The sequence below is a fragment of the Agelaius phoeniceus genome, chromosome 5 (genome assembly GCF_051311805.1).
Source record: "Agelaius phoeniceus isolate bAgePho1 chromosome 5, bAgePho1.hap1, whole genome shotgun sequence".
NCBI lineage: Eukaryota > Metazoa > Chordata > Aves > Passeriformes > Icteridae > Agelaius > Agelaius phoeniceus.
Genome location: NC_135269.1, coordinates 59,555,650 through 59,582,011, shown reverse-complemented (window position 1 = coordinate 59,582,011; position 26,362 = coordinate 59,555,650). Strand labels below are relative to the sequence as shown.

Sequence of the window (26,362 nt, the reverse complement as noted above, 5' to 3'; positions counted from 1 at the left end):
CGTGCCCGTGCTGTCCCCGTGTCTAGCAGGAACAGACTAAAGGCAGGAGAATGCCCTTGTGGAAGGTCTTTGGCTGAACATGTCAGCAAGTTACACCCACTCCAACCAAATGGCAGATGTTTTCTCTTTCTAAAGGGAAACAACTAGCTTCTCTATTTTCCTCTCTTTCTTTTCTCTAGGAGTAAACAAACTTTACAGCAGGCTTTTCTTCACTGTCACTCCACCAAGTGAGTGCCAAAGAAACACATTTCCCAGCAGTTCCTTGTGCTGAGGTTCCCAGTGAGTTCCAGCTCTCTCTGATAGAAATAAGTTATTGTGCCCTCAGTGGTATTTGGGGTTTCTTCCTAACTGGTGAAGGGCCAAGAGTATCTGCAATTTATCAAATAAAGTCCATCTCCCATGGCTAGTGACTAAGGATGGGAGGCAGGGAGGGCTGTGCACCACCAGCTTCAAAAGTGAACAGCTCATCCTTCTACCTACCCACAGAAAGTCTTTTAATCCAAGGAGGCTTTTTTGGGGGTTGGTATTATTCTGAATATATTTCAAACTTATTAATAGAGATCAAACATTTTTAAATTTTATCTTTCAACTTAGAGATAGATGTTTCTTAAAAAACTCAATTTGCTCCAGAAAAGCCTAGTATTGAAAGTAACTACTATTGGGGTGACTGCATACAATTTAACTTCATACTGTTCATCAGAAATGGTGGCTTCTCCTTTTTAAAATATCATTTCCCGTAAGTCAGCATGCAGTTCTACTGGGATGCTTTTCATTCTTTTCTTTGAATAAAGTATAACTTGATCATTTTCTTATGTTACTGGAAAAGTATTTATAATGGTTTCATAACCATTTGACTTCTTTTACTGAACTTGATAATATTTGCTGTATCCCTTTTGCTAATATCTTGACTAAGATCTTTACATCTGAATTTAATAATCTGTCCTGGACTGTGCTTGCCTGTGACAGTAAATCCAAGGATAATTATTATCTTATGAGCTTGAATAGAAGCCATCCCATCAGCAATCTGCTGGTGCTCTGAGGGTGCTGAGTTTTACCGTGCTACATGGTGATATTCTGGCAGATAATATTCTGTCATAGATATCCCATTGTGTCTAATAACTGAAGTGACAGTAGATTTCATTTAAGAGTTTTTAAAGACTTTTACCTGAGAAGCTGTGAAGCAGAGGTGGCTGCACAAAAGCAGATGGTTTGAAGAAAAAGCCTAGGCTTCCATCTGATGCCCAGCAACACATATGGCTGCCTCAGTATTCCTGGTATCACTCAATGCAGAGCTTTGTGCCTGTGATGGTTATCTGCTTCACACAGAGGGAGAAATAAAGTTGTTACGTTCCTCAAATGTAGCCATTTGAGCTGAGAGAAGAGATATTGCTGGGCTTACCAAAAGGTTTGACAAAAGCATGGGCAATGCTAGGTACAAGGAAGGGAAACATTTTGCAGAAAATGAAGTCAGGAAGATGAAAAAAATTGAAATTACAAGGGAGTCATCAAGATTCACATTGCTGGAAGATTATTGAAGCCAGGACGTGAACCAGTCCCAGCATCAGCAGCCACCCTCTCATGCAATGCATGTTCCTCAGGGACAATTTCAGGCCACCCTTGTGTGTGGATGTTAGTGTCCTGAAGATGTCAGAAGCTTCACTGGTCCATGTGGCACCCCTGGATAGGTGAGTTTTTCTGGGCACCCCTAGCTGTAATCCCCAGCAAAGGCAAGTTTGGAAAGTGTTTGGAGACCCCAGCTCTGATGTGAGCTCCTTAATCCAAGCTGTCTGCTCATCTCTGGCAAAGCCTCAGCTCAAAGCCTGGTAGGCAGCTGAGAGGCAGCTCTGGCACAGCACTCTGAGCTCCTCCCTTTTGTATCTTACTCCTCTCTGCCAGGATTTGGATGTCCAGAACTGGATTTAGATGCTTACATGACACAATTTACATGGTGAGTTGTTGGGATGTGAAAGCTCTGCTAACGCTTGTTTTGGATGAAACACATGTAGTTGAAACGCAGATAAGTCAAAATCATTGTCACCAACTCTTCCAGAAACACACAAATACTCAGTATTTCCATACCCTAAGGATCTTTAATTACTTAGATATTAATGACTGAAACCAGAACTAACTATGGATAGGTTAACTAACGTGGGTAGCCCTGCTGGCTGACATTTGGGTAACTCTGGTGAGTAACACCATTCTCCACAGCCCATGGGTGACGCAGGACAGCTGGAGGCGGAAATCCAGAGCCCTTCCTTCCCCGCTGTCTCACGGCCGGGACAAAGCCCCGGTGATGTTCCTGCCGGCCCAGCAGGTGTCACCACAGCACCAGGGTCCCTCTGTCCCTGCGCATGACGCAATGCCGGCGCTGGCCGGGCGTGCGGTGACGTCACACCCGCACCCGGTGACGTCACATCCGCGGCCGGTGACGTGTGGTGGTGTTCGCAGGGGTCCCAGGACGAGGGAAGATATGAGAATCTTGACTCCATGTTTCAGAAGGCTGATTTATTATTTTATGATATATCATATTAAAAGAAAATGATATACTAAAACTATACTAAAAGAATAGAAGAAAGGATTTCATCAGAAGGCTAGCAAGGAAAGAAATGGAATGATAATAAACTCTTGTGACTGACCAGAGTCCCAACACAGCTGGGCCTGTGATTGGTCATCAAGTAGAAACAACCCACATGGACCGATCAATGATGCACCTGTTGCATTCCACAGCAGCAGATAATTATTGTTTACATTTCCCTCCGAGGCTTTTCAGCTTCTCAGGAGAAAAAAAAATCCTGTCAAAAGGATTTTTCATAAAATATCTCCATGACAGTGACACAGCCATGGCGAGCAGGAAATGCCGCTGGTCGCTTTGTAGGAGCCCCTTGGCTTTGTGCCCTTTGGCCCGGCCACTGCTGCCGTCATTGTGGCACTGCAGCAGGGCAGGGGTGGCCGGGGAGGGTCGGGCACAAGGTACATGCCCGAAGGTACAGGGAAGGTCACACACTTATTGCCTCGGCACAAAACTGGGGGCAAGGGGCGTGTCCCTGAGTGGGATGGCAGGTCAGAGAGGTTTGGTAAAAGAGCTTGGCTACAGTGATGCCACAGAGGGTTTGTGGTCAGCTGAAAGGTCTGGGTTCATGGTAGGTCAGAGAGGTTTGGTAAAAAAGCTTGGCTACAGTGATGTCATAGAGGGTTTGTGGTCAGCTGAAAGGTCTGGGTTCATGCCAGCCAGTGTACTCCTCACAGATATACCTCCAAAGGCTGGTCTGAATCCTCCTCCATGGGCTGAACTGGGACTTGTGCTCAATTTTCTAACATGTTTCACTGTCAAAAATTGCACAAATACTTCTCCAAGCAAGTGCAAGTACTTCTCCATCAAATGCAAGACCTTCCCTTGTCCCTGGCTACAGGACCTGTGATGGATTTGCTTATCTCAAACTCCACAGCGTTTCAACATACATAATTTGGCTAAATGAGATTATCAGACAAACTCAAACTGAAACAGCTGGTTTCATCCTTAATCACTAGTAAAAATCCTTGGTTTTTGTACTCCTCCTTTCATGGAATTAAGGCTGGAAAACAGGGTAACGCCAAGTTCCTTTGAAATGACTGCAAACACAAACACTGCTACCACTGCATGTGCACCCACCAAAATCAGATCCTTTCTGGACCTTCAGTGTTCTTGGCTCCACACTTTTCAACCCTTAACTCCATGGAACCCTAAAATATATTAATTCTTGTGGCACTTCTCAATGGACCAAGCATCACCTAAATAATTACTTTTTTAAGAATGCATTGTATTGTCATGGGCTTCCATGACAATATTTTTTAATATATTTTATCTACCATGAGTTTCAGTGAGGTTCATTCATGGTAGTCACCAGAGCATCACAGGCTAAATCTGGGATTTCAGATCAATCAGCTTTTGACATGCCTTCACTCTTAGCAGAAGGACACTGCTCTGAATATCTTGCTGTTTATCCAGGTGAAACAGACTTAACTCAGCCAACACTGTTCTTTCCTGAGCTGTTAACATGCCCAGTCAATTCATGTACTGAACAGTCAAGCCATGGTCTTCTGGGTTGCTCCCTTCATTGGTAACCTCCTGGGTGCAAACACTTAAGTCCTAAACTCCCAGCAACACCTTTTCAAATGTCCCTCTCCTCTACAATCATTGTGATGCTAATTACTTGAAACAGAGGCAAAACCAATGAAAAGTAAGAATCCAAGTGTGGTTGCCACCTCCAGTGCTCAGCCTGTCAAGACGACAGAATCACTAAACTCTTCTGGGCTTCACTTTTTCATAGAAGTCTTAGAAGCCCCATCCACAGGTGTTGGAGCCCAGGGGACCAGGTAGTCCTGTGCCAGCAGGTCACCCTTCCCCAGGGAAGCTCTGGAGCATTGATCCTCATTCATAAGGACCAGCTTCCCACCATACCTGCAGCCACTCCTCAGGGGCAGGCCCTGCAGTGCCTGCTACCCCAATACCAGCAAATTCTGTGCCTAAAACAAGCTCTTCTGTGTAGCATTTTGTAGTAACTGCCTTGGAGGGATTTTCAAAATGCAGTCTTCAAAGTCACTCATTCATCTGGGTTTGTTACACATCTCTAATATCAATAATTCCTATGATGTGGTCTTGTCCTCTTCCTCTGGATATATCAGGATCTTCTACACATTTATTTTATTTTCTTCTCTTGAATGGAATCCAGGAAAAGTCCAAAGCCAATCTGGAGTATTTTAAATCATCTGAGATCATAAAGGAAATACCATCCTAGGATCCTCCCATGTGTTCCTCATCTCTATGTGTTTATTCATGACAACCTACCACACCCTTTTAGGGTACTGTTGTACTTGGGAAAGACTGCAGCATCTATTCTTTCCAGAATTAGGTTACTCTCTATAAGAAGGAAAATCACACCATCTCAGCTAAAACATTTTGTTGTTGGAGACACAAGGGGAAAATACTGGGAAAGAACATCACCTTCTCAGAGAAGAACAATTGCTCCCTGCTGGGATGAAACACAAGGCTCCTGCATGTCTGCCTCATTATGTGAAATTAGGAAGACTTCCAGTAGCTTCTGAAATGCATCAAAGAAATTCTGAATGTTGTTCATGAAATTATTATTGTGGGCTATGTCTGTTCAATTGCTGACAGACAGTCAGATGAACAACTATAAAGAGATCCAGCTCAATGCCCTGCCTGTTTTCAGCCACACAGGTGCTGCAGGCAAGCTGGCCTACCTTGACCAACATACTTGGGGTTGGTGTTCTACATGTCCTGGAAAACATGATCTGGCCAACTGACATATTTTAACTTCAGAAATAGGAGATATTAAAGGTTTCTATCACACCTAAGTAGTGTAGCAGGTATCCAGCTGATATGTGAGGTAGCGTGACTCTGAGTCATGGTGCAGAGACTGATATTGCTACATTCCCTTTGTGCTTTGGGGTGAAGAACTGCAACCCAAAGTGTGGATCAAGGGAGAATAAAGCACTTCTTTCTTTGTGGAGAGTGTGAAGAGCAGGCTCTGACTGGCATTTTGCAGCAGTTACTGCCTTCCACAAATGACTGGGATACATCCCACCCAAACTGGCCTTAGTTACCACATCCTCCCCTGCTGAATTGCTCAGGCTTCAAGCTGTGAAATACTGAAGAGGCTTTGCAAAACTTTGCTGGACATGTCTGGCTTTCCACTGCTAGCAGGAAAATATGCATTTTATAGATAATGCAATATTTGTGACAGTAACTCAGGGAATACTAAAATACATGGGATGTCTGGCAATACCAGCTGTTTAATCTGGGCTATATTTCCATGTTTGTCTTTAACCATGTTATAAATGATCAAATCGGTAGCCAAATTTATGAAAAATTTAACAAAGATTTATTGGATCAATAAAAAAAAAATAGAATTTCGAAAAACCACCACAGCCAAGACAGCGTCAGCCCCACGTGCAGGCGCTGGGTGAACCAGGGTTCCACTGCCAAAGTGACAGCGTGTCCCCAGTGGTTCACCCCAGTGCTGCCAGCAGCCAGCTTATATACAGTTTATTCTGCCTAAGGCAGGGATGACCACACATTTCTTTGTGTCTCTTCACATGTAGAGCAGAATCCATACATGTGCAGGAACAGACAAAGACGAATCCAGAGATCCAGACGAATGCCTGAGTGTCCAGGCAGAGGCTGTATTGATATGTAGTAGGGTGATACCAGTTCCTGAACACAGCAGATGTAATCATGCCCAGGTGCAGGTCTTGTGAGTTTCTGAGACATTCCATCAATCATGGTCCAGGAAGGTCTAGATGCTATCTCCCAGGTGCAGATGCCAGAGAAATCATCGATGATGGTGATGATGGCCCAGGACTGTCCCATTCATACGGTAACAGACCTGGTATTATCTTAATGCTGTCCGGGAACTGGTTACATGAAAATAGAACTCTGTTCCCAGCCAGAGTGGTCAAAGACATAACTTTGGATCTACACAATATTTTATACACACATATATACCTATATAGCATGAATTATCTCCTACCATATATTACAACCACCTCTGGCTGACATAGAAAATGGACAGCCATCTATACAGACCAGACTGACACATGAGGAAACACTAATATCCACAGCATAATGCTGTCCTCATTTTGTGTGTAAGGGTTGACACTTCCCACGTGGAATTTGGTTTCTCAGCTTTCTTTCTAGGAAGCAAATATACAAAGTTCCAGGACTGAAAATGGCTTTTACTCATCATGGCTGTGCTGGCTGGCAAGGCTTTGACTTGTCTGTAAAGCCAGAAGCTCTATATTCCAATCTGAGGACAGGTGTTTATCCAGCAAAGCTGCCACTACGATGAGCTCCAGTGGATGCAGTGTTGTCACAGACGTGAACCCAGCATCCCAACAGGATTCCCAGCTCCCAGACAGGATCCCCAGCCTCCTCCTGAAACAGACCTTCCTGTACAAGGGGTTCAGCATTTTGGAATGAAAATGGAATTAATGGAATGAATTGGAATGAAATCATGTTGTTCAGTCCCCAGAATCCCCTCAGATGTGGTGATCTGGACACTCTGCTAAGGCCACCTCTTAAAGTTTAAAGCTGTTGGAGAAGATTAGGGGTATGTTTGCAGAAAAGACAAGGCTGGGAAGGAGCTTTCTTTGTAGCAAATTTTGTATTCAACTGAACTCTGTGGAACAAATAGATCTCTTTAAATATCTTTTTAGTATTCCTGAGTATTATGACAGCTGATCAAGTAGCCTGTGGGGTGCCTGAACCTCTGGTAAGGAAAACATTTCTGTCTAAAGGATATGTTGCTTTAATATACAGAGAGAGGCAATGAGGTAATTAAAGGAGAAATAATTTTACATTACTCATTTAGGAGAACAAAAAATACAGAAATCCTCTGATAAAACTCTAGCTTTACATAACTCCTATGTAATGCAAATATATTTACCTCCTCACAGACTGAAGGTTGCCCCAACAAATGAATATACAGATGAGCAAATTTTTAAAGATTAAGATCAATAAATATCAGGATAGGAGGATAGCACAGCAACACAGTTCAGAGATCTTGTCTAAAGAAACCTCATAATGTATCAGCAAATTAGACTCATTATTTTCTGTGTCAGAAACTTTCAGAGACTGAGGAATTCTTGTCCATACCTTATACTAAACAGCACTTAATATAGTGCTATCAGACTAGAGGCCTTGTTGGTATTGGGAACTCCTTTTCTTTATTTTTCTATTTCTGACCTCTTTCATTTCCTCTGTCATGTCCCAACACTACGAGATGATGCAATATTGCATCACCACCTAATACTGAGACCTCCCTCTGTCAGCAGCCATAAAAACTTGTGGGTTTCTCCACCCCTTAAGAATAACCAGTGATCTTAAAGATCTGGTTACACACACTCTGCTACCACAATGACAGCATCTCTCCTTGACAAACTCATACATGTGTGAACAGACAAAAAAAAAGACATTCAAGCTAGTAAGAGGTATTATGTGAGTTTTACATCTCAGCTGAAGTGTGTATGCATGTGGTACAGAGGAAACAGCTTGCACTCCCACCCCTGTGCTTTAAATACCTATTCTGAAGTATAACAGCCTAAATCAGTAAAATGGGAAACAAAGTCTTCAGCAGATGTATCTCAGAAGGCTTCTGAACACCTGCTGTTTCCTGTTTGCAAGCTTTAGGTGTTTGAAGTGAGGGATTTTGTGCAAAATCTCAATCACCAGGAGCACCAATCTATTAGGAGGAAAGGAAAGAGTGGGGATTTCTTGGAGGAGATGGGAAAGAGATAGGAAAGACTCTTTGTCTTTTCCTTGTTAGAGATTTTCTGGCTCTGCTCTGCCTACGAAGGTTCAAAGCAAACATTTCTGGATCAGGCCACAAGGCTTCTTTCATGCCCAGGAGATCTTAAAGGATTCCCCCGGACCAAGCTTCTAGCTGAAGCCAAGCTCACATAGGAGACATCTCAGAGAGGACTTCACTGCCTACAGAGGGATGCAGAAAGAGCCCAGCCTTAATGTGCTCTTCTGGATCCCCCTATTTCCCCAAAGCATTCTCCTGCTTCCCCAAGCAATGACCCAGAGGCAGCATCAGTAGAGCTGCCTTTCCCATGACATAAAGCTGCGAATGGAGGACAGATCTGCAGGCAACACTTATCTGTCACTTACATCCCTTTCACAAGCAGCTACCATACCTAGAACATGATGCAAAAGCCAAACTCAAATTCAGTTCACTCCTCCTCTGCTTGTTGGCAAGTTATAGCAAGAAGAAAAGCTTATTTTGGATACCAAAGTTACCATGTGATTGCGCATATGGAAAAATCAATGACAATGATGTTAATACAACTGATCACATATTTACATGATCAGTTTTCACAGCAGAGCTGTAAAATGAAGGGATTCTGTCAATTTATTTTAAATCTTCCCCTGAATACATCAGAAAGAGTTTACAACACAATTAGAAAATTCCAGCTTTTAAATTCCCCAAGAAAGGAGAAGGCTACCTATCATTCCATCAGGATAGACAATGTATATACATACATTGGGGTTCTTCCATTTTCTTTACATAGAGAAGCAGTTACAAAACTGAACATAGCTATTGCTGTATTTAGGCAAGTAGGCTTTGACTTTGTTGTACAAGACCTACAAAGCTTCTGCATTTAATTTTTTTTCTCTGCTGACAATATTGAAAATAAAAACCAACTCAAAGTATTAGATACTATTTCCTAAATTGCAATGAACCCAGTTTGTCAATGATAACAGAACATTACATCCAACATATGTCAGTATATAAAGTTGTTGCTGAGCATTTAATGTGGCTGTTATTCTTTATCGCTCTTTCTCACTAAATGGCATAAAAACTGATGTTTGACTGTGCAGAGGATACAAAAGATACCATCTTACATTTTTTCAACCTCCAAAACTCCCATTTAAAATCATGACAGCAATTTCTTGTCATATTTTTATTACAGCTGGTAGATAAAGGAAATAATTGCATTTTGACTGCACCCCACAAGATTATATTAGCAAAATGATTGCGTCTTTGCATGACTAATTTTGATTAAATCAGCTTCATTTAAATATCAAATTGCGTTCTTCACCTTTCTTCATTAAGCTATGGCATTCCTGACTGCTTTAAAGTTCTGGTTTTGATATAGTCAAATATGCATTTCAATTTATTGTGCAGGCTGTTCTTGACTAAAAAAAAAACAACAAACCAAATGATAATTTATGGGAAAGGTTTTAAGTCACATTTAGAAATGAACAGGGATAAAATAATGTTAAAATGTGTATTTCTAAAGAATATACAATCTGCAAGAAGAGCATCCTCACCTACAGAAAAGTTTGTATTACTTCATTTGCCAGAAAAAGCAATAAAGAAAATAAGCTGTATATAATTGAGCTGAAGATAAACTGCAAAAATGTAATATTTATTAACATACTAAATCCTGAAGAGAGCAAGTTTTTCAGTTTACCAACCTTTCTCAAATATAATAGGTACAATAATTTATTCTTTCATTGCGGATAACACTACATTGACTTATAGCTATTTAAAAAATGTTATACAATTCTGGCTGAAATCAACACAAAACGTGTCATTTGCTCTGGCTGTAAATTATCCCCTCTATAATTGTCTTTTGACAAATGACAGTTTTTTATTCAGCTGCTCAAATCTCCATATGTTTGTGCATCCCCAAATAAAGTCCACGGATTTTAACAGGATTAGTTGCCAAACTGGCTACACTTGTGTTCCCGGAGTGATCCATCTGGGGATCCAGCCAAAAACAACAAAAAGAGACTTCCTATTTTGATAAGGCTTTTAACTGTCTTTTAAAGCATTCAGCAATGCTGTGCAAAGCTGAACTGCTTCGACAGATATTACCCATTGTACCAGGCAAAACCAAGCATGAAGCGAGTCTGCACTGTGTTTCCCCTATGCTGCACACACATCACATGGAAGTTGTTGAAGGTTTTTGCTTTGCTTTCATGTAAAAGGGAACTTGAGGCCAGTACAGTTATGATGATTCCTTACAGACACAGCTCATTGTAATGGATATTCATTTTGAAACAGAGGTTTCTCTTTTCTGCTTCAGGCTGGTATGATTCTTAACATCATGCAAATGATTTTTTTAGTCAAAAGAATCCATCCATGCTATAACAACAATTATCCAACTTTTTATAATAGCATCTGTACATGTAACAGACTAGTTATTTCCTTCTGGTATTGTCTTTCTATAGAAGTTTAGAATGTGTACCTAGAAAAAATTACAATAATTTTTAAAATCTTTGTGGTAACTTATGGTCTTGTAGAGTGTTCCCTGAAGATGTAACCTTATGCCAGCATAGCTTTCAGGGCAAGTGTGTGTGTTCTGTGACATACAGAGTTCAGCTGTGAATATTATTGCAAGATCTGGGTCAAAAAAAGTCTCAACATAATAATGGAAAGAGTTTTGCTGTTCACTCTGAAGAAGAGCTGTGGAGACAGTAACACTCAGCTCCATTCAGAGCCAAACAGACAGCAGCCTGAATGGGGAAAGAGTGGTGAGGGGGAGTTGTTTGTTTGTTTGAATTCAATGTGAATAGTTATGCCTGAGCTGCAGTTGGAGTCTGGCACCGTAAGGCTGATGAATTAATCCTCCTGCTGTGGGCAGCCTTGGCAAAGCCTTGGCTGGAATACTACTATGTCCAGTTTTGAGCACTGCTTTCCAAAAAAAAAAGTGGCCCAATTGGCAAGACCCTGGAGGCGAGCTACAGGAATCACAGGAGGTCTAAGGAACATGACCTAAAAAGGGAGATCCAGGACTGCCCGTCTGGAGATGGAAAAATAGTAGAAAAACAGCTAACACAGCAAATTCAAATAAGAAAGTAGCTGGAGGGGAGGAAGAAAACACCCTAACTGAATAAGAGGAATAAGACAAGCGAGATGCTCAGTATGTAGGAGAAAAATTTTAATCAGACAGCATGAAAATCTTTGCTAAGCAGAAGACCACCACGCTGGAGTAGGTTGCCATCTCCAGGGGTTTTCAAGGGCAGTTTAGACAAACTAATTTGTCCCTGCCCTGAGGTGTGGGGCTGAAGGAGCTGTCAGGGCTGGCCGGGTAGGCGGGGGTCGCTGCAGGAGTGCCATGGGCAAGCCGGCCGTGGGGCCCTGGGCAAGGAACACTTCGGGAAGCTGCTCCCAGGGAGGTTTTGCTGCCGGAGCTGCCACCAGGACACGTCGTGCGTGCCTTGTGCTGACTGAGCCTCACGGCGGCCGCAGTGCTTTCACCCCAGCAGAGGCTCTGTGCGCGCTCCGGCCGATGAGGCCGGGCCGGGGCCGGGCCCGGGCGCCCGAGGCCGCGGCGGGGCCGGGCGGGGCGGGGAGGCCCCGCTGCCGGTTCCCTTTTTGCCCGGCGTGTGATTGGCGGCGGCTCCGGAGCTGCCTCTGCCGCCGGCTATGGAGCCTCCCCGCCGGCCCCCGGCCCGCGCCGCTTCCTGCTGAGGGAAACACCTGTCCAGAGCCGGGGCCGGAGCCGGAGCCGGGGCCGCCGCTGCGGTGAGTAGCTCCGTGCCGGGGGCAGCGGGGGTCGCGGCTGATCCCGCCCCGCGCCGGCGCTGCCCGAGGCCCGGGCTCGCAGGTAGTGCCGCGGCTCCGCTACCCGCTCCGGCCGCGGGCGGACCCGCCCCGGCCCCGCGCCCGCCGCAGGGCGCCCCCGGCCCCGGCAGCCCCGGCGGGGCGGGCGCGGCGAGGTTCAACCTCCCGCGGGCAGCGCCGGCCGCCATCTCTGGGCCGGGGCGGTGGGCCGGGGGCGGGAGGGAAGGAGGCAGGGAGGCGGCCCCGGGCCGCTGCTCCCGCCGCCTCCCGTGTCCCGTGCGCAGAGCCCCTTCCGCAGGGTGTGCGGCTGGCCGGGGGCGCCCCGCGGTACTGCCGGCTCTGCCGAGCCCCCCGTGCTGCCCGGTCTCTCGCGGCCTTGGTCCCGCCTCACGTCATGGCCCGAACAGGAGTTAACGAGTTTGCTGCCAAACCCGCTGAGGAAGCTGTTGGAACGGTGAATGGAACAATGCGAAGTGAAGGATCACAGTAGACAGTTCCCTCGAGTCTTGAGATCAGTGAGTCAGCTACGCTACAACACGGCTTTTAAACAATAAGTAACTGTTTCCTCATCCAACAAATTTCTTGTGTCTATCTGATCCATGTAGACCATGAAACCTGTCCACACCACAATCCCTTGAAATAATAGCTGAGGGCATTCGGGAGTTGGTAGCTGGTGTAGATTAGATCGCTCAGTTAACAATCAGTGTTGGAAAACCGGGTCCAAGTTGACAGGCACTGTCTAAATAGTGTGTCCCGTCAGGAACAATAGCAGCCGTCTCTGGGTTTTAAAACTCTGTGAAGTGTTGCTTCCAAGGTGGATTACTTTGAGATTACTACTACATCACTTGTGTAACCCCAGTTAACTAGAATTTTGCCGAAATTCTTACCTAAATTTACAGAACCAGCTAGGAGTTATTGTTTTTCCCAGGAGCCCCAAATAGATAACTCATATAGAAACTAAAGGTGGTGAAGGCAGGGCATCCTGAAAATGCTACAGCTGTAATTGCAGTCTGATTGACTCCTCAGCCTCCCGACCAAGCTGTGTCTGCTGGCTCATATACTTTTGATGAGGAACGTGGCTGCATTACCTGTAAAGTTGACTTGCTAGTGGGAACCTGCAGTGATTTATTTCCCATTAGTGCTAGTAGTTGTTAGAGGATCTGACAAAGAAATTGAGTCAAGTGGTATTTTGTTGTTGTGTTCACACTTGAAATGTTAGTGCTGTATCTTACCTGTGAAGTTCAGCACTGGATCACTACAGGTGTAGGGAAGATGTACTCCTGTCCAGCAAGTGAAAAGTAATGCCCTGCTACACAACAGTGTGGGCAAGTAGATGTTCCAAGCAAGGCTGCTTGGACAACGTTGAATCTTGTCATAGTAATTTTGGTTTTTAAAATTTATCTTTCAAGTGAACTTTGTCTAAAACTGTGAATGTAAGCTTTAGTGTTGTATTTACATAAGCATGTAAATTCTTGAATTTATATAAATTCATAAATAAAAAGCAAGGTAATTCTTACTCTGGTAGAGAGTGCTTATTTTCTTGAAAGTTAAGTTGTCTGGGAAGGAGTTCACACTAAAGTGAAAAGAATAATTTTGAAATAAGGTTTTCACATGATGGATTAAAACAGAAGCAGGAGCTAATATAGAATAAGCATGATAGTAACTGGTAGAATTTTAACATAGTCTTAACAGAGCAGTCAAGATTGACAGCTATCCTAAATTTTTTGTAGCCAAATAAGTAATACGTCGTAATACCGCATTGTCTTTTTAAAGTAACTTTCAGCCAGTTTTTTCAAATAATTTGATGACTTTATTAATTAGTGTATCTTCTAATCCTGGTGTGAATCATGTTTCAGTCTCAGTTATGCTTAACTGTACTGGCTCCATTCCCTTTCCTTCTCTTCCATGACTGCCCAACCACTCCTGCAAGTGTTGAGTCAGATAAAGGAACTGATCCAGCTGAAAATTAACCAGTTTTTTTGCTGGTTTTATTATGATCAGGTTGCTGACCTGAGTGATGAAATAGAAATACAACTGGAGACAAAGGCAAAACTGATTGCTTGTCTTAGCTACCTTTTACAGGCCCATCTTTTCTTTCTCCATTGGACCCCATCAGGATTTTTAGACCACTGTAGGACAGTTCTTGTAATACAGGGATATTCAGGGCTGATGAGGCTCATTAGAATTCGAAATGAAACACAGTGATTTTTTTTTCCCTTTTTTTGGGGTGTTGTTGCAGTGGAGTTTTTGAAGTGTCAATATTGCAAGTAAAGCTTAGGCATGACTAAGGATTTAGGAACTTGATGTGAAATGATTTTTCATTATAAATATCAAAGTTTTATGATTCATGTGCATGAGGAAATATGGTTTTGCCAGTGGATTAGCAGGAAATGGATACAATGTGGTGTCACCATAAGAATGGGTCACTGCAGAGAGAGATGAGAGACAGCTGTCGCTCCAAGAACTGCCTTCTGAAGCTGAGGAAAAGGGGTCAGAGCAGAACTGGGGATGGATATTGGGTTGGAATGGACTAGACATGACAAGTACAGCCAAATGAATGCAGGAGAAAAGACAGCCTTGTATGGGCAAGGCAGCTACAGAAGTGCCACACATTTTTGTGCTGTGTCTGATGCAATTTGGGGGGGGATATCTGAACCCACAGAAGTGTTGCTCTACCTGCCTTTATAAGTGGATGAGAGTGTGAAAGGATTGCATTCACTGAGAAATGTACAGGTCTGCTGCATGAGGGAGAGATGCTGCCTTTGCTTGTCTTCATGGTCTTGATCTATGGAGTAGTGGTAGAAAAGCTATTTGTATGTATATATGTTGGAATAATTAATCCTTAAGTGCATGACTCAAGCAGCAGGCTGAGGACATTTTAAACCACAAAGTTTTCCTAGATCTGCAGAACCCAATGAAATGGAAATGACTCCAAGTTTAGTTAATGGGCCAGCACAATGACTTTTAGAGGAAGGACTCTGCAAAAAATTTATATCGCCTGTTGGCATGAAAAAACCTTAATACTAGTTGCTTATGTCTAATGAAGAGAAATATATGACTACATTGTATTTTAGAATTGAGATGAGAGAGAAGCTTCGTGTGTAGTGCTGAGATGCTGCAAAGGCTGTGACTGATGGATGCTGACAGGCTGAATGTGGGTGGAGGATGAGTTTTGGATGTGTCTTGGCCAAGATGGGTAGATTTCATGTCAGCAACAAAATGTTCAGGTAACTTCACCACTACCTTAAGAAAATTCAAATACTGGCTTTAAAAGATAGAGGGATCTGGGACAGAGTGTGTTTTCTCCAAACTGACTTTCTGAGAAAAATAACCTCTAAAAAGAAAAGATCTTAGCTGACAAGCAGAGTGATGCTCAGAGAGAGAAGAGCTGTGTCAGTCGTGGAGGGTATTTTCTGCTTTTCAATCTTGGCAGAGTGTTAATCAAGCTTGGCATGTTGGAGGCAGGTAACATACTGTCAGATTTTTTTGCCAATACAGAGGGAGGGGTTATTTTTCACATTTTTATAAAAATGTGTCTTATAAATAGGAAACATGCATATGTTTAAAAAAAGGCACTTCACTGTTGGTAGACAACCTTCCAGCTGTTTCATTTTTTTCCCTTCTTTTCAAGACTCATCATTCTTGCATGATATCTACCACTGTAGGATTTGTACTGCTGGTTGCTCTTCAAAAGATCAGTATTCCACTGGAAAAGGCATAAGGAAAAAGGATGAAATTAGAGGGTTCTCTGTCTTTTCTTTCTGTTTTGTACATGTTTTCCATAGTAGTTTTTTTCTGTGGGGATTATTTTTTTAGTAAAAGAACAGCATCTCAGGTTGTAGTTAATCACAAGAATTAGGGTTGAAAGTCTCTGGTTTGATTTCTTCCTGAATCTAAATTCGCCATTTCTAGTGGATTTCACTGTGTGCTTGTAATCATAAATGAATGAGTTAAAGATATTTGGGGTAAGGCTGCCCAGTGGTTCTGCTGCTGAGGTTACCATGCAAGATCCTTGGCATATACAATCTCTTTGAGATGCCTGTATGGAGACTGGCTTAGAAATCTCTAGTGAATTTAAGTTGGGAGTCCTTAAATGGCTATCACCATGCAAATAAAAATCATGCAACATTGCATATTTAGTTGTATTATTATCTACTATTTGTATTTAATTCTTTTGGGAGTTAATCTCTTAAAAATATATTTGGTTTAAATATCTTATTTGAATTAATCAAATTTTATTGCCCAGATTATTCTTGGCTATTTTTAAAAGGTTCTAAATATGTCTTCTATATGTGTGTATTAAATTTATGTACTGTTGGTGTGTTTTTACTGTTGTAACAGGAAAAGCATTCTGACTTCTTTTAAAATGAGCAATCATATGTATAATCAACTTGGTTAAAACTTCCTTCCTGGTAAGTGCAGAACTTCCTTTGCATCTGGGTATGAGACCGAGCAAGAAAAGCAGAACAGCTTAAACAAAGAAATCTTTTGTGTGAATGATCTTCCTTTAAAAAATAGGAACTACAAAAATTAAACAAATGAATAATCTTCAGCAATTCAGCCTTGGTTTTATAAGCAGGTAATATTTCCTTGTACTTTGTCAATTATAGAGGTGGTGTGTCCGCAGTCGCTGCTTTCTGGAACTTGAGAATTTTAGTTAGCATGCTCTGTTGTTTGAATTTAATCTTTTATATTTTTATCTGCTTCTTTTATTATCTGCTAGGGCATCATTACACTGGCTTTACTTTTCTCCAGCAGTTAAGGATTTTATGTGTAGAAAGTGTTGCTTGGTAAAGAAGTTCAGTATGTTGCTGTAACTTGGCTTTTGCGAGTGCACTCAATCAGCACTGAACAATTTCCATTTCAATATTGGTCAATAGAGATTAACTGAGAAACAATACTTTTTGTTTACTGAATGCTGATAAAGTGGGCTACTCATGTTTAATATTGTTTTACTGGTGGTTTAGGTGTGATTTGATGTATAGGGTAATAAATCAGCATCAGCTTGGGGGATTTTTCTTCTGTAACAAACTAATAGTTCATATTGGCAATGTGTACTTTGAAAATGGATGGATATTATCAGTCTGGGAAATTGATTTATTTAAAAGAAGCACATCTAAGGACACTCGCCTTGAATTTAGATGCACTTTAAATATATCTTCAGAAATAGTCCCTGACTTTTGCATCCTAAGGGCTGTTTTTTAGGTTGAAGTCCTGATTCTTCATCACTCAAAAGAGAGGCAGAGAAAACTGGGAATAAGCTCATGACTGTCCAGACTGCAAATAAATTGCTTGTTTTGTTACTTTCTGCCATTCCTGCAGCTCAGTGGGACTGCATTCTATTCATATACAGGAGTGTGCCTTTTGATTTCTATGAAAACCCACATATGTTAACATCAGCAGCAACAAAACAGATGAGGCAGCAGAAGAATCAGTGCTTGATCAAATAGAAGCAAGAACTAATAAATATGGAGATTGCACAGTCAAACTGCTTATCCTCAGTAAAATCTGGGCAGGATGTTTAAAACCTCTTAAAAAATTACTTAATCCCTGGAGAGTTGGTTCAAGGTCTTTTATTTATATTTGGTATTGAATTGAACAGGTTACATCTGAAGTGGTTCATGTAAATCAAGTATTTGTGACCAGAAATTAAGGGGAAGTGGAAATACAAAAAATGTATATGAAAAGTTAAAAAGTAAGAGAAAAGATAAATGTAAATGAGAAAGTAATGAAGTAATTCTATGTTTTGCTAGATTTCTTCTGGCATGGAGTTGGGGGATCATGAACAGCCCGTTGTTATGAGAGACGAAAACAAACGAAGGAGAAGAAGAATGAAACCTCATTGTACATCGAGTAGTTTTTCATCCATGGAACTGATACCCATTGAGTTCATTTTACCTACTAGCAATAAACATACTAAAGCACCAGAAATGATGTTACTTGAAATAGCTGGCAACTGTACAGTGGAGCAAATGAAGGCACAGATTTGGATGCGTGCAATAGAGACGAGTCAAACCACAGACTTCTACCATGCATTCACCCCAGATCAGTTTATTCTGCAGTATCAGAAGAAAGGGCAATGGTATGAAATTTATGATAAACATCAAGTGTTACAGACATTGGACTGCATACTGTACTGGAAGGTGTTACAGAAGAAGGTAGGCAAGATCTATGTTGTCCAGAAACAAAAACCATCAGAAGAAGTTCAGGAATTTCAGCAGCAACTTAATGATTTGATTGGTTATGATGTCACTGATGTAAGCAATGTACATGATGATGAACTAGAATTTACCCGGCGCAGATTAGTCACTCCACGAATGATAGAGGTAGCCTGCAGAGATCCTAAATTATATGCAATGCACCCATGGACTACATCTAAGCCACTCCCAGAATATTTATTTAAAAAGATCACTAATAATAATATTTTCATAATCATACATAGGGGAACGACTAGTCAGAAAATTAAAGTGTCAATAGATGACACTCCAGATATGATTCTCCACAGCTTTTTCACAAAAATGGCAAAGAAAAAGTCTTTGATGGACATTCCTGAAGATCATAGTGAGCTGGATTTTGTTCTCAGGATTTGTGGCAGAGATGAGTACATTACTGGAGAGACACCAATCAAAGATTTTCACTGGATAAGACAGTGCCTTAAGAATGGGGAAGAAATCCACCTTGTCCTCGACAATCCCCCGGACCCAAATGAAGATGAGGTTCAGAAGGAAGAATGGCCCTTGGTGGATGACTGTACAGGAGTTACAGGGTATCATGAACAATTGACAATAGATGGAAAAGATCATGAGAGGGTCTTCACTATCTCTTTGTGGGATTGTAATAGAAAATTTAGAGTGAAAATAATTGGCATTGATATCCCAGTTTTACCAAGAAATACTGATCTTACTGTGTTTGTAGAGGCTAACATTCAACATGGGCAGCAGCTCCTTTCACAGAGAAGAACTTCATCAAAGCCCTTTACTGAGGAGGTTCTGTGGAATATTTGGTTAGAGTTTGATATCAAAATCAAGGATTTGCCTAAAGGAGCACTCCTGAATCTTCAGATATACTGTGGCAAAGCACAGGGACCATCTGCAAAGACAAACCTGCAGTCACATGAATCCTCCAACTCTGATGCAAAATGCAAAACCCAGCTTCTGTATTATGTAAATCTTTTGTTGATAGATCACCGTTTCTTGCTACGAAGTGGGGAGTATGTGCTCCACATGTGGAAAATTCCAGGTAAGGGGGAAGAACAAGGAAGTATAAATGCAGACAAACTCACATCAGCAACTAACCCAGATAAAGAAAACTCCATGGCTATCTCTATTGTGCTGGACAAATATTGTCACCCAATTGCCTTGCCCAAGCACAGGATATCATCAGACCCCCAGGGGGACAGGACCCGAGCTGAAATGCCCAACCAGCTTCGCAAGCAACTTGAAGAGATCATAGCAACTGACCCACTTAATCCACTTTCTCCTGAGGACAAAGAACTGTTGTGGCACTTTAGATATGAGAGCATAAAGCACCCCAAGGCATATCCTAAGCTGCTTAGCTCTGTGAAATGGGGACAACAAGAAATAGTGGCCAAAACATACCAGTTGCTAGCTAAAAAAGAGGCTTGGGATCAGAGCACTTTAGATGTTGGACTCACAATGCAACTTCTAGACTGTAACTTTTCAGATGAAAATGTCCGAGCAATGGCAGTTCAAAAACTGGAAAGTTTAGAAGATGATGATGTTCTACATTATCTTTTACAGCTTGTGCAGGTAAGGTGTATTTGCATTCCTGAACTCTGCCTTCCAGGAATACATTTGCATTACCCCATAATTTGCATTTCCCATTTTAGTAGGTCTTGTTAGTATTCCTTAGTTTTGAACTCTTCAATGTTTTGTCAAAGCAGTGGTAGTAACCAGATTAATGTAAAATACACTTTCTTACTTTTTGTCTTTTGCCTTTGTTGATGTTGTTGTGGAACCATTGCCTTGTCTTACAATTTCTATCTTGTGTTTACAGTAGTAAGTTTTTCTGGAAATTGTTACTGCCAGCACAGCTATGATGGGAGAAAATCCTAACTGTGCTGTCTGTAATCCTGTTCACATTGGGTTTGAATCACACAGCACTGAAGAGTCATTGACTGACTTTACTGATAGTTTAGAAAGAGTGTAGATAGAAAGAAAGTAAATGCAGATGTTGACATGGGCAAGGCCTGAAGCAAAATCTGGGGTTGGGTTTTAGGTCGAGAATGCCAGTGTAATTACACAGTATGTTGCAGCAACTTCAGCCTTGTGCTGTTAAGGGGAGCAAATTTTTCTAGAAACTCCCCCCCCACACACTAAATTTTGAAAGTAGCTCAAGAGTTGATAGGACTACATACTAAGATTAAGTCCTTCTGGGAACTTGAGTACAAAATTGTGGTTCTAATGGCAAGGGATCACTGCTGTATAGATTTGAAGGACTTTGTGTGTGCACATCTGCCAGATCAAACATTGGGAAGGTTTATATCAGTTACACAAGAAACTGATATAAACCTTCCAGCTTGGTTTGGTTGCTTTTCTCTCAACACAATGCCTTCATTTGGCAGTGGCAAAGTCTCCTCTGGTGTCTGATGGAAGATGTAACCTTGTGTTCTTCTTGGTAAGCACAGCCTCTGGAGCCAGGTGGGGCTCTGTTTTGCATGGAAAGGCTGGTATCCCTCAGAGCAGGAAATCCTTTTTTTCAAAGAATCATAGGACAACATTCAAAATTAAAAAAAAAAAAGGAACTACTGCAGCTGGGGTAGCAGCTTTTTATTTCTGCAGCTTCAGAGAGAGCTCAGAATCCCAGGACAATGAAGTTAGTATTTCAGATTTTGCTGCACATTAGTAGTGCTTTAAACAAAGCCTTTTTAGTCCTGTCTTTGCTTGTCTGAAGATGAGGCAGAATTTATGCACTTCTGCATTAACCAAAGGAGTCGCTGCGGTTACCTCATTGGGCCTCCCACGTTGCTGCTGCTATATATATGCTTGGCTTCTGAGCTTTTGCTGTCTACATGTGGCTCAGCAATTTTATTCACTTTTTTTTATATCTAAATTAGGAGTTTGGGGTGATGATTGGTTGCTATCAAAATGCCTGAGAAAATAGGGGAAATACTAGGGTTGTTTCCATCTTTAAAAAAATTGTTTTCAGGAAGTACAAATCTGGTGAGTTTTAAAAAGAATAAACCTTTCTAACAGTTAAATAAAATACTGTAGCATAAAATCATAGTGCCTTAACTTCACTGTGTCATTTTTAGTTAGAGATGTTGTAAGAAATAATGAGCTTACCATCCTTAAAAATGAAAAACATGCTACATTCCAACTTTTACCTCTCTGCTGCTTTCCCTGTCTTTATTTCTTAGCTAACTATGGAACATAAGCTGTCAGCATTCTGCAGCAAAGTTTTGGTATGACAGTGTATTTAAAATCTACATTTTTCAGAGAATGGATGTTGGCCATACCTCTGCTCCAGTGGATGCATCTCTTCTGCAAATGGTTGTCACTTTTCAAATGCACACCTCTATGAAAGCTCTGTGGCTTATTTCACTCTGTGCAGGATATTCCCATTTTTTCCTCTTTAGAGTTAGAAATCAAGCATTTTACTTCCCCACAGGTTATTTCTAATAGAAGCAGCCACACCATAAATCAACCTATTGAGCATCTTATAATGTCTGTTCTTCTGTGTACAGTTGGTAAACCATGGATAGGATAGTTAAAATGCAACAAAATTCTTTTTAAGATAAACACTGATGGCTGTACTGCATGTATGTGGCAGTGAGTAAAAGCCTACTGCTGAACTGACAAGGAAAAAGTACACACAGGTCAGTGCCAGCAGACATTTTTTTAATGGCCAGCTTTTATTGTTGCTGTGCAAAAGCTGATATTTGACTTTGTGAAGAAAAAATGGCTGGACTGTTAAAAATAATTATCTAAAACATCAGCTCAATAAGGATGGTCGTAATGCATTTTTTAATATTGTTTTATGTTGAAATATATTTGCAAGTTCAATAAGGAGGTTTTGTTTTGAAGTAATGGTTGGTTGTTTGGCTGTATTTCAGTCTTAACTTGTTTTTCAAGGTTATGTGAACATCAGGCATAGTATATACCAGAGTGAGGTTTATAATAGGCTTTCTTGGAACTGTAAGAAAATCCATTTGAATTTATGTGATAATTATTGCTTTTGGGCACCTTACTGCAGTGAAAATTAATTTTTATTAAAAACCCTTCATACCTCATAATCTCATACACAAAGTTAAAGGATCTATATATTGTTATATTTGTAAATTCTCATTGTCTTTCCTAAATAAGATGATGTTGTTTGGGGATATAAAACAGTACTGCAGACAGTCAAGACAGTTCTTGCAGAATTATGATACAGGAGAAGGCCAAGTCTGGTGCTTGCCTTTTTTGTCTGTCTGGTGCTTAGCTTTCTTGTCTGTCTCTTAGCCAGCAGCTAGAAAGAACGTGTCTTTGTGACATTTTTATAAGCTGCTTCATTGGAAATTTGACTTAATTGTTTTTTTCTTTTGATTAAACCCACAGAATGATTTGCATTTCAGAAATCATGTTGATATTTTAATAATAAAAATGCAACTATGTGCCACAGTATTTGTAAGAGTTTATAAAACTAAGATTTGTTTGATGAATTTAGCAGACCTTTGCTGATGGCTTGGTTGCTTCTTTGCAAGCTGCAGACCACAGTGATCTTGAAAGAGCCATTATATTCTGTTGAATAACTGTTGCTAGAGGTTTGCATACTTTGTTGCTTCTGAAAGCTGAGCATACTACATGCACCCAGCTCTCTGCACATCCCTTTGTTTTCCCCTAATCTCCCTACAGGCTGCTTCCTGGCACTCTGTTTCCAGAACCTGAAGCCATTCACCAACCCCCTTAGTCCATGACAGGGATTTTGTGACTCTGATTCATAGATTGTATGCTTCTTATTTCTCCTTTGTTTCTGTGGGATATAAGTGCATGCTTTTTTCCACCATTAATCTGTATACAAACCTTCTGTTAGCTTGAATTCCACAAGCAACATGAAAGAAGCTGCTGGAAAAATGAGTTGAAGTGGAGAAGTTTCCTGGTACTACCCAGAATCTGGAAGTGTGATGCTTTTCTGGTTGGTTATTGGGATGGAGAATAACAACAACAAAAAAAAAGAAATTCCATTACTGGCACTTGAAAATAGTTGTTGGCTTTCTCCTCCCACCCCCTTTTTTGGCAGTAGCTTGGAAATGTCTGTGGGCTTGGGTGGAGGGGAGCAGTTCTTGAAGGAGAAAAAAATACATCTGTTTTCACAGTCAGTAAAAAAAAGCTCTGGTGAAGTCTTCCTCTTAATTGTACTTCATTATTGCAGGATGTGTATCAGAGCTTTTAATCTGTCATTCATTTATGGAATAAAGGCCAGGTAAGTACTCTGAAAAGCTGCTCCTGTATCCTGTTTTTTCTGGGGAACCCACCAGGGAATCCTGATGCCCTAGTCTCAAAGTAGTGGATGTTGACCAAAATCAGTATTTTATTATTGAAACATTTTGTTTAAGAGCTATTACAAGCACATTATTCCATCTGTCAGTAATCATTTCAAGCATTCTCAGTATCAGTCATACTGCAAGCTGGTTTCTGATCTTGCTGGCTTTTGCCAAGAATGACGTTGCTTTCTGCATATGCTCAGGTTGGACTCTCTGGTTAGGGAGTTGTCACATTAATAATAAACCTGAAAAAAACCTGTTGCAAACAAAATGTGCTTCTTGAAACAGACAGAGAAGCCTCAAAAAGACCTGCTTTGTTACACATTTTCTACTCTTGCAGCAGCCTAGATGTCACTGCTTAAGTGTAAGCAGTGGGATCTTAAATTTGTTAACAACATTTCTTTTATGTTTGTATCATTCAGGCTGTGAAATTTGAGCCATATCATGACAGTGCATTGGCCAGATTTTTGCTGAAACGTGGTTTGAGAGTAAGTACTTCAAAATATAGCCAACTTATGCTAAAGTTGCTGGCATTATTGAAACCTTTTGTCAAGAAATGAATGCTAATTTGTAGTGTTTTTCTTTACCTGTAGAACAAAAGAATTGGTCACTTCTTGTTTTGGTTCTTAAGAAGTGAAATTGCCCAGTCCATGCACTACCAACAGAGGTTTGCAGTCATCCTTGAAGCCTACCTTAGGGGCTGTGGAAAAGCAATGCTGCACGATTTCATGAAGCAGGTTCAAGTAATTGAATTGCTGCATAAAGTCACAATGGAGATTAAATCAGTTTCTGCAGAAAAGTATGATGTTACTTCTCAAGGTATTTGCTTACAGGCATTTCTTTGTTGTTAATGTTGTTTTTTTCTCTTCAGATGTGAAAAACTAGGCAGCAAATTGTACTGTTCATTAAGAAAATTGGGGATAAATTGCTGACAAAGGGCATAATTTTTACTTCCTTTAAAATGTGACTGTAAGTTAATAATGATTGAACCAGTAATAGATTTGTTTGCTCATTTCACCCCAAAAGGGGAAGAATATCAATGTTCTAGTCACCCAGTATTTTCCCAAGCTTTGGCTTATCTTCTTGAACCTCAAACCATGCCAGCTGGGAAACAGATAAGTTCTTGTACTTTAGCTGAATGCCAGTGCTGAAAAAAGACACAAATATTAACTGGAAATTAAAAGTGAGACTTGCCAAGAAATACAGCCTTCCTCCAAACTCTCACTGGAAGATTTTTGGCAGGAAGGTCAGGGAGGAATCCAGTCCAGCCTCTGCTATGCCATGGAAGTATCTGGTGGATCAGGCGTGAATGTACAGGGCGTGGCTTTGAGCAGTGCTGTCAGACAGATACTGTATTGTTATTTCCAGTTCTTGCAAGCACTGCTTTGGAAGCCACAATAGGGTTATGCAGTGCCTCTTTACCTCTGGGTTTTGCCTGCCTTTCCCCCCACCCCCAGCTTTCTTAAAAGCTTGTTTATCCTCATTCCTGTTGCTTGCTTGGTGTTGGGAGTAAGTGCAAGAGGATGCATGACAGTATTAAAGTTCTAAAAGCTGTAGAGAGACCACCTTTTCCTGCATGTTCAGCCTGGTATGCTCCAGGCCAGGAAGTCCTTGGATGGGAAAGCTTTTCCACTCTGGTTATACAGAAGTAACTGTGGTGGTGTTTCAAAAGAGATTAGAAGAAAATATGCATTTATTCTTCAATACATAGTTATCTGTTATGTTACCACATAGTGTGAGTTAAGATACTTACTGGAGCCCCATATAAAACACTTTTTCTAAACAACTTCCTAATTTTTTCTTAAAATATTCTATAACCAAAATGTATTTAGTCAGAATTGCATATTTTAGAAAGAAACTATACAACCTTGCAGATGTACATGTCTGTAAGAGCAGTGGATTCTATAATACATTATCTTTGAAGGATATGTGGGCAAAGAAGAAAAGCTTCAAGAGAAAGCAATCATATTAACACCCACCAGGTTTTGAAGTTAAAGAATCTTTGGATGTAATGTACAGCAGAACACTGAAAGATGACTTATATAATTGACATTTTCACTGAATAAGGCTTCCTGAAACTGTGGAGTGTCCTAATAATTCTATATCTAATGTAATTTATTCTCTGAGTATTGAGGACATAATTTTTTCTACAGGCACTCTCTTCTTCTTATATTTTTAAAAATGTATATCCAAAAATTTATTCTGTAGGTTATTGCTTCTTTTTTGTCCCAACATTTCTAAGTTCATCGTTGTTCATATTTTCAGTCTGAATGTTTTATCCTGTTCCATTTCATTCTGTCATGCAGTCTCATCTTATTCTTGTATATATATTTCTCCAATGTTTGTGGATTTTCTGAAAAGAACAAATTCATTCCTATAGTATATAGGTCCATACTATTCCAATAGCAAACGTGGTCAAACTGTTTCTTTCACTTTTCACTGTAATCCCTTTGCTTGTATTTGAAGATAGCAAGTAATAATAAATAAATTCATAAGATGATAATATTACATCTTGCATGGGATTATCTGCTTTCATCACCCTCTGAGCTAGATGATTTTTTTCCCAAGAATGTGTCTATGCAGCTGTTTCATTGCTTAAAATGCACAACACCTTGTTCTTGAGCCAGATCAACTTGAAAGTGGTTTTAGCGAGTGCCTTTACTTGTGTTGTAAAATCAGCTATTCCTAATCTTTTGTAGCTTCAGTTGGTTTGCTTAGTTTTCAAATTACATTACATCACATTGCAATGAGGAGACTTACTGAGCTAACAGTAAATTTTAACAGTAAACTGTAAACAGAA

At 40.9% G+C, this 26,362-nt stretch overlaps 1 protein-coding gene across 4 annotated transcripts in view; it reads left to right on the top strand.

Moving 5' to 3' along the window:
- Nucleotides 1-11,378: 11,378 nt before the first annotated feature.
- PIK3CG (phosphatidylinositol-4,5-bisphosphate 3-kinase catalytic subunit gamma) overlaps nucleotides 11,379-26,362 on the top strand; it is a 33,846-nt gene continuing 18,862 nt past the window's right edge. Inside the window, exons 1-5 of one of the 4 annotated variants that reach the window (XM_077179104.1) lie at nucleotides 12,283-12,592; nucleotides 16,419-16,656; nucleotides 17,831-19,846; nucleotides 23,985-24,050; nucleotides 24,156-24,381. In XM_077179104.1, coding sequence (XP_077035219.1) covers nucleotides 17,843-19,846; nucleotides 23,985-24,050; nucleotides 24,156-24,381 — 2,296 coding nt within the window. In that variant the 5' untranslated portion in view covers nucleotides 12,283-12,592; nucleotides 16,419-16,656; nucleotides 17,831-17,842. Of the gene's footprint in view, nucleotides 11,503-11,608; nucleotides 12,039-12,282; nucleotides 12,593-16,418; nucleotides 16,657-17,830; nucleotides 19,847-23,984; nucleotides 24,051-24,155; nucleotides 24,382-26,362 lie in introns of those variants that run through there. The other 3 variants (XM_077179105.1, XM_054632233.2, XM_077179103.1) reach the window with 3 other exon arrangements.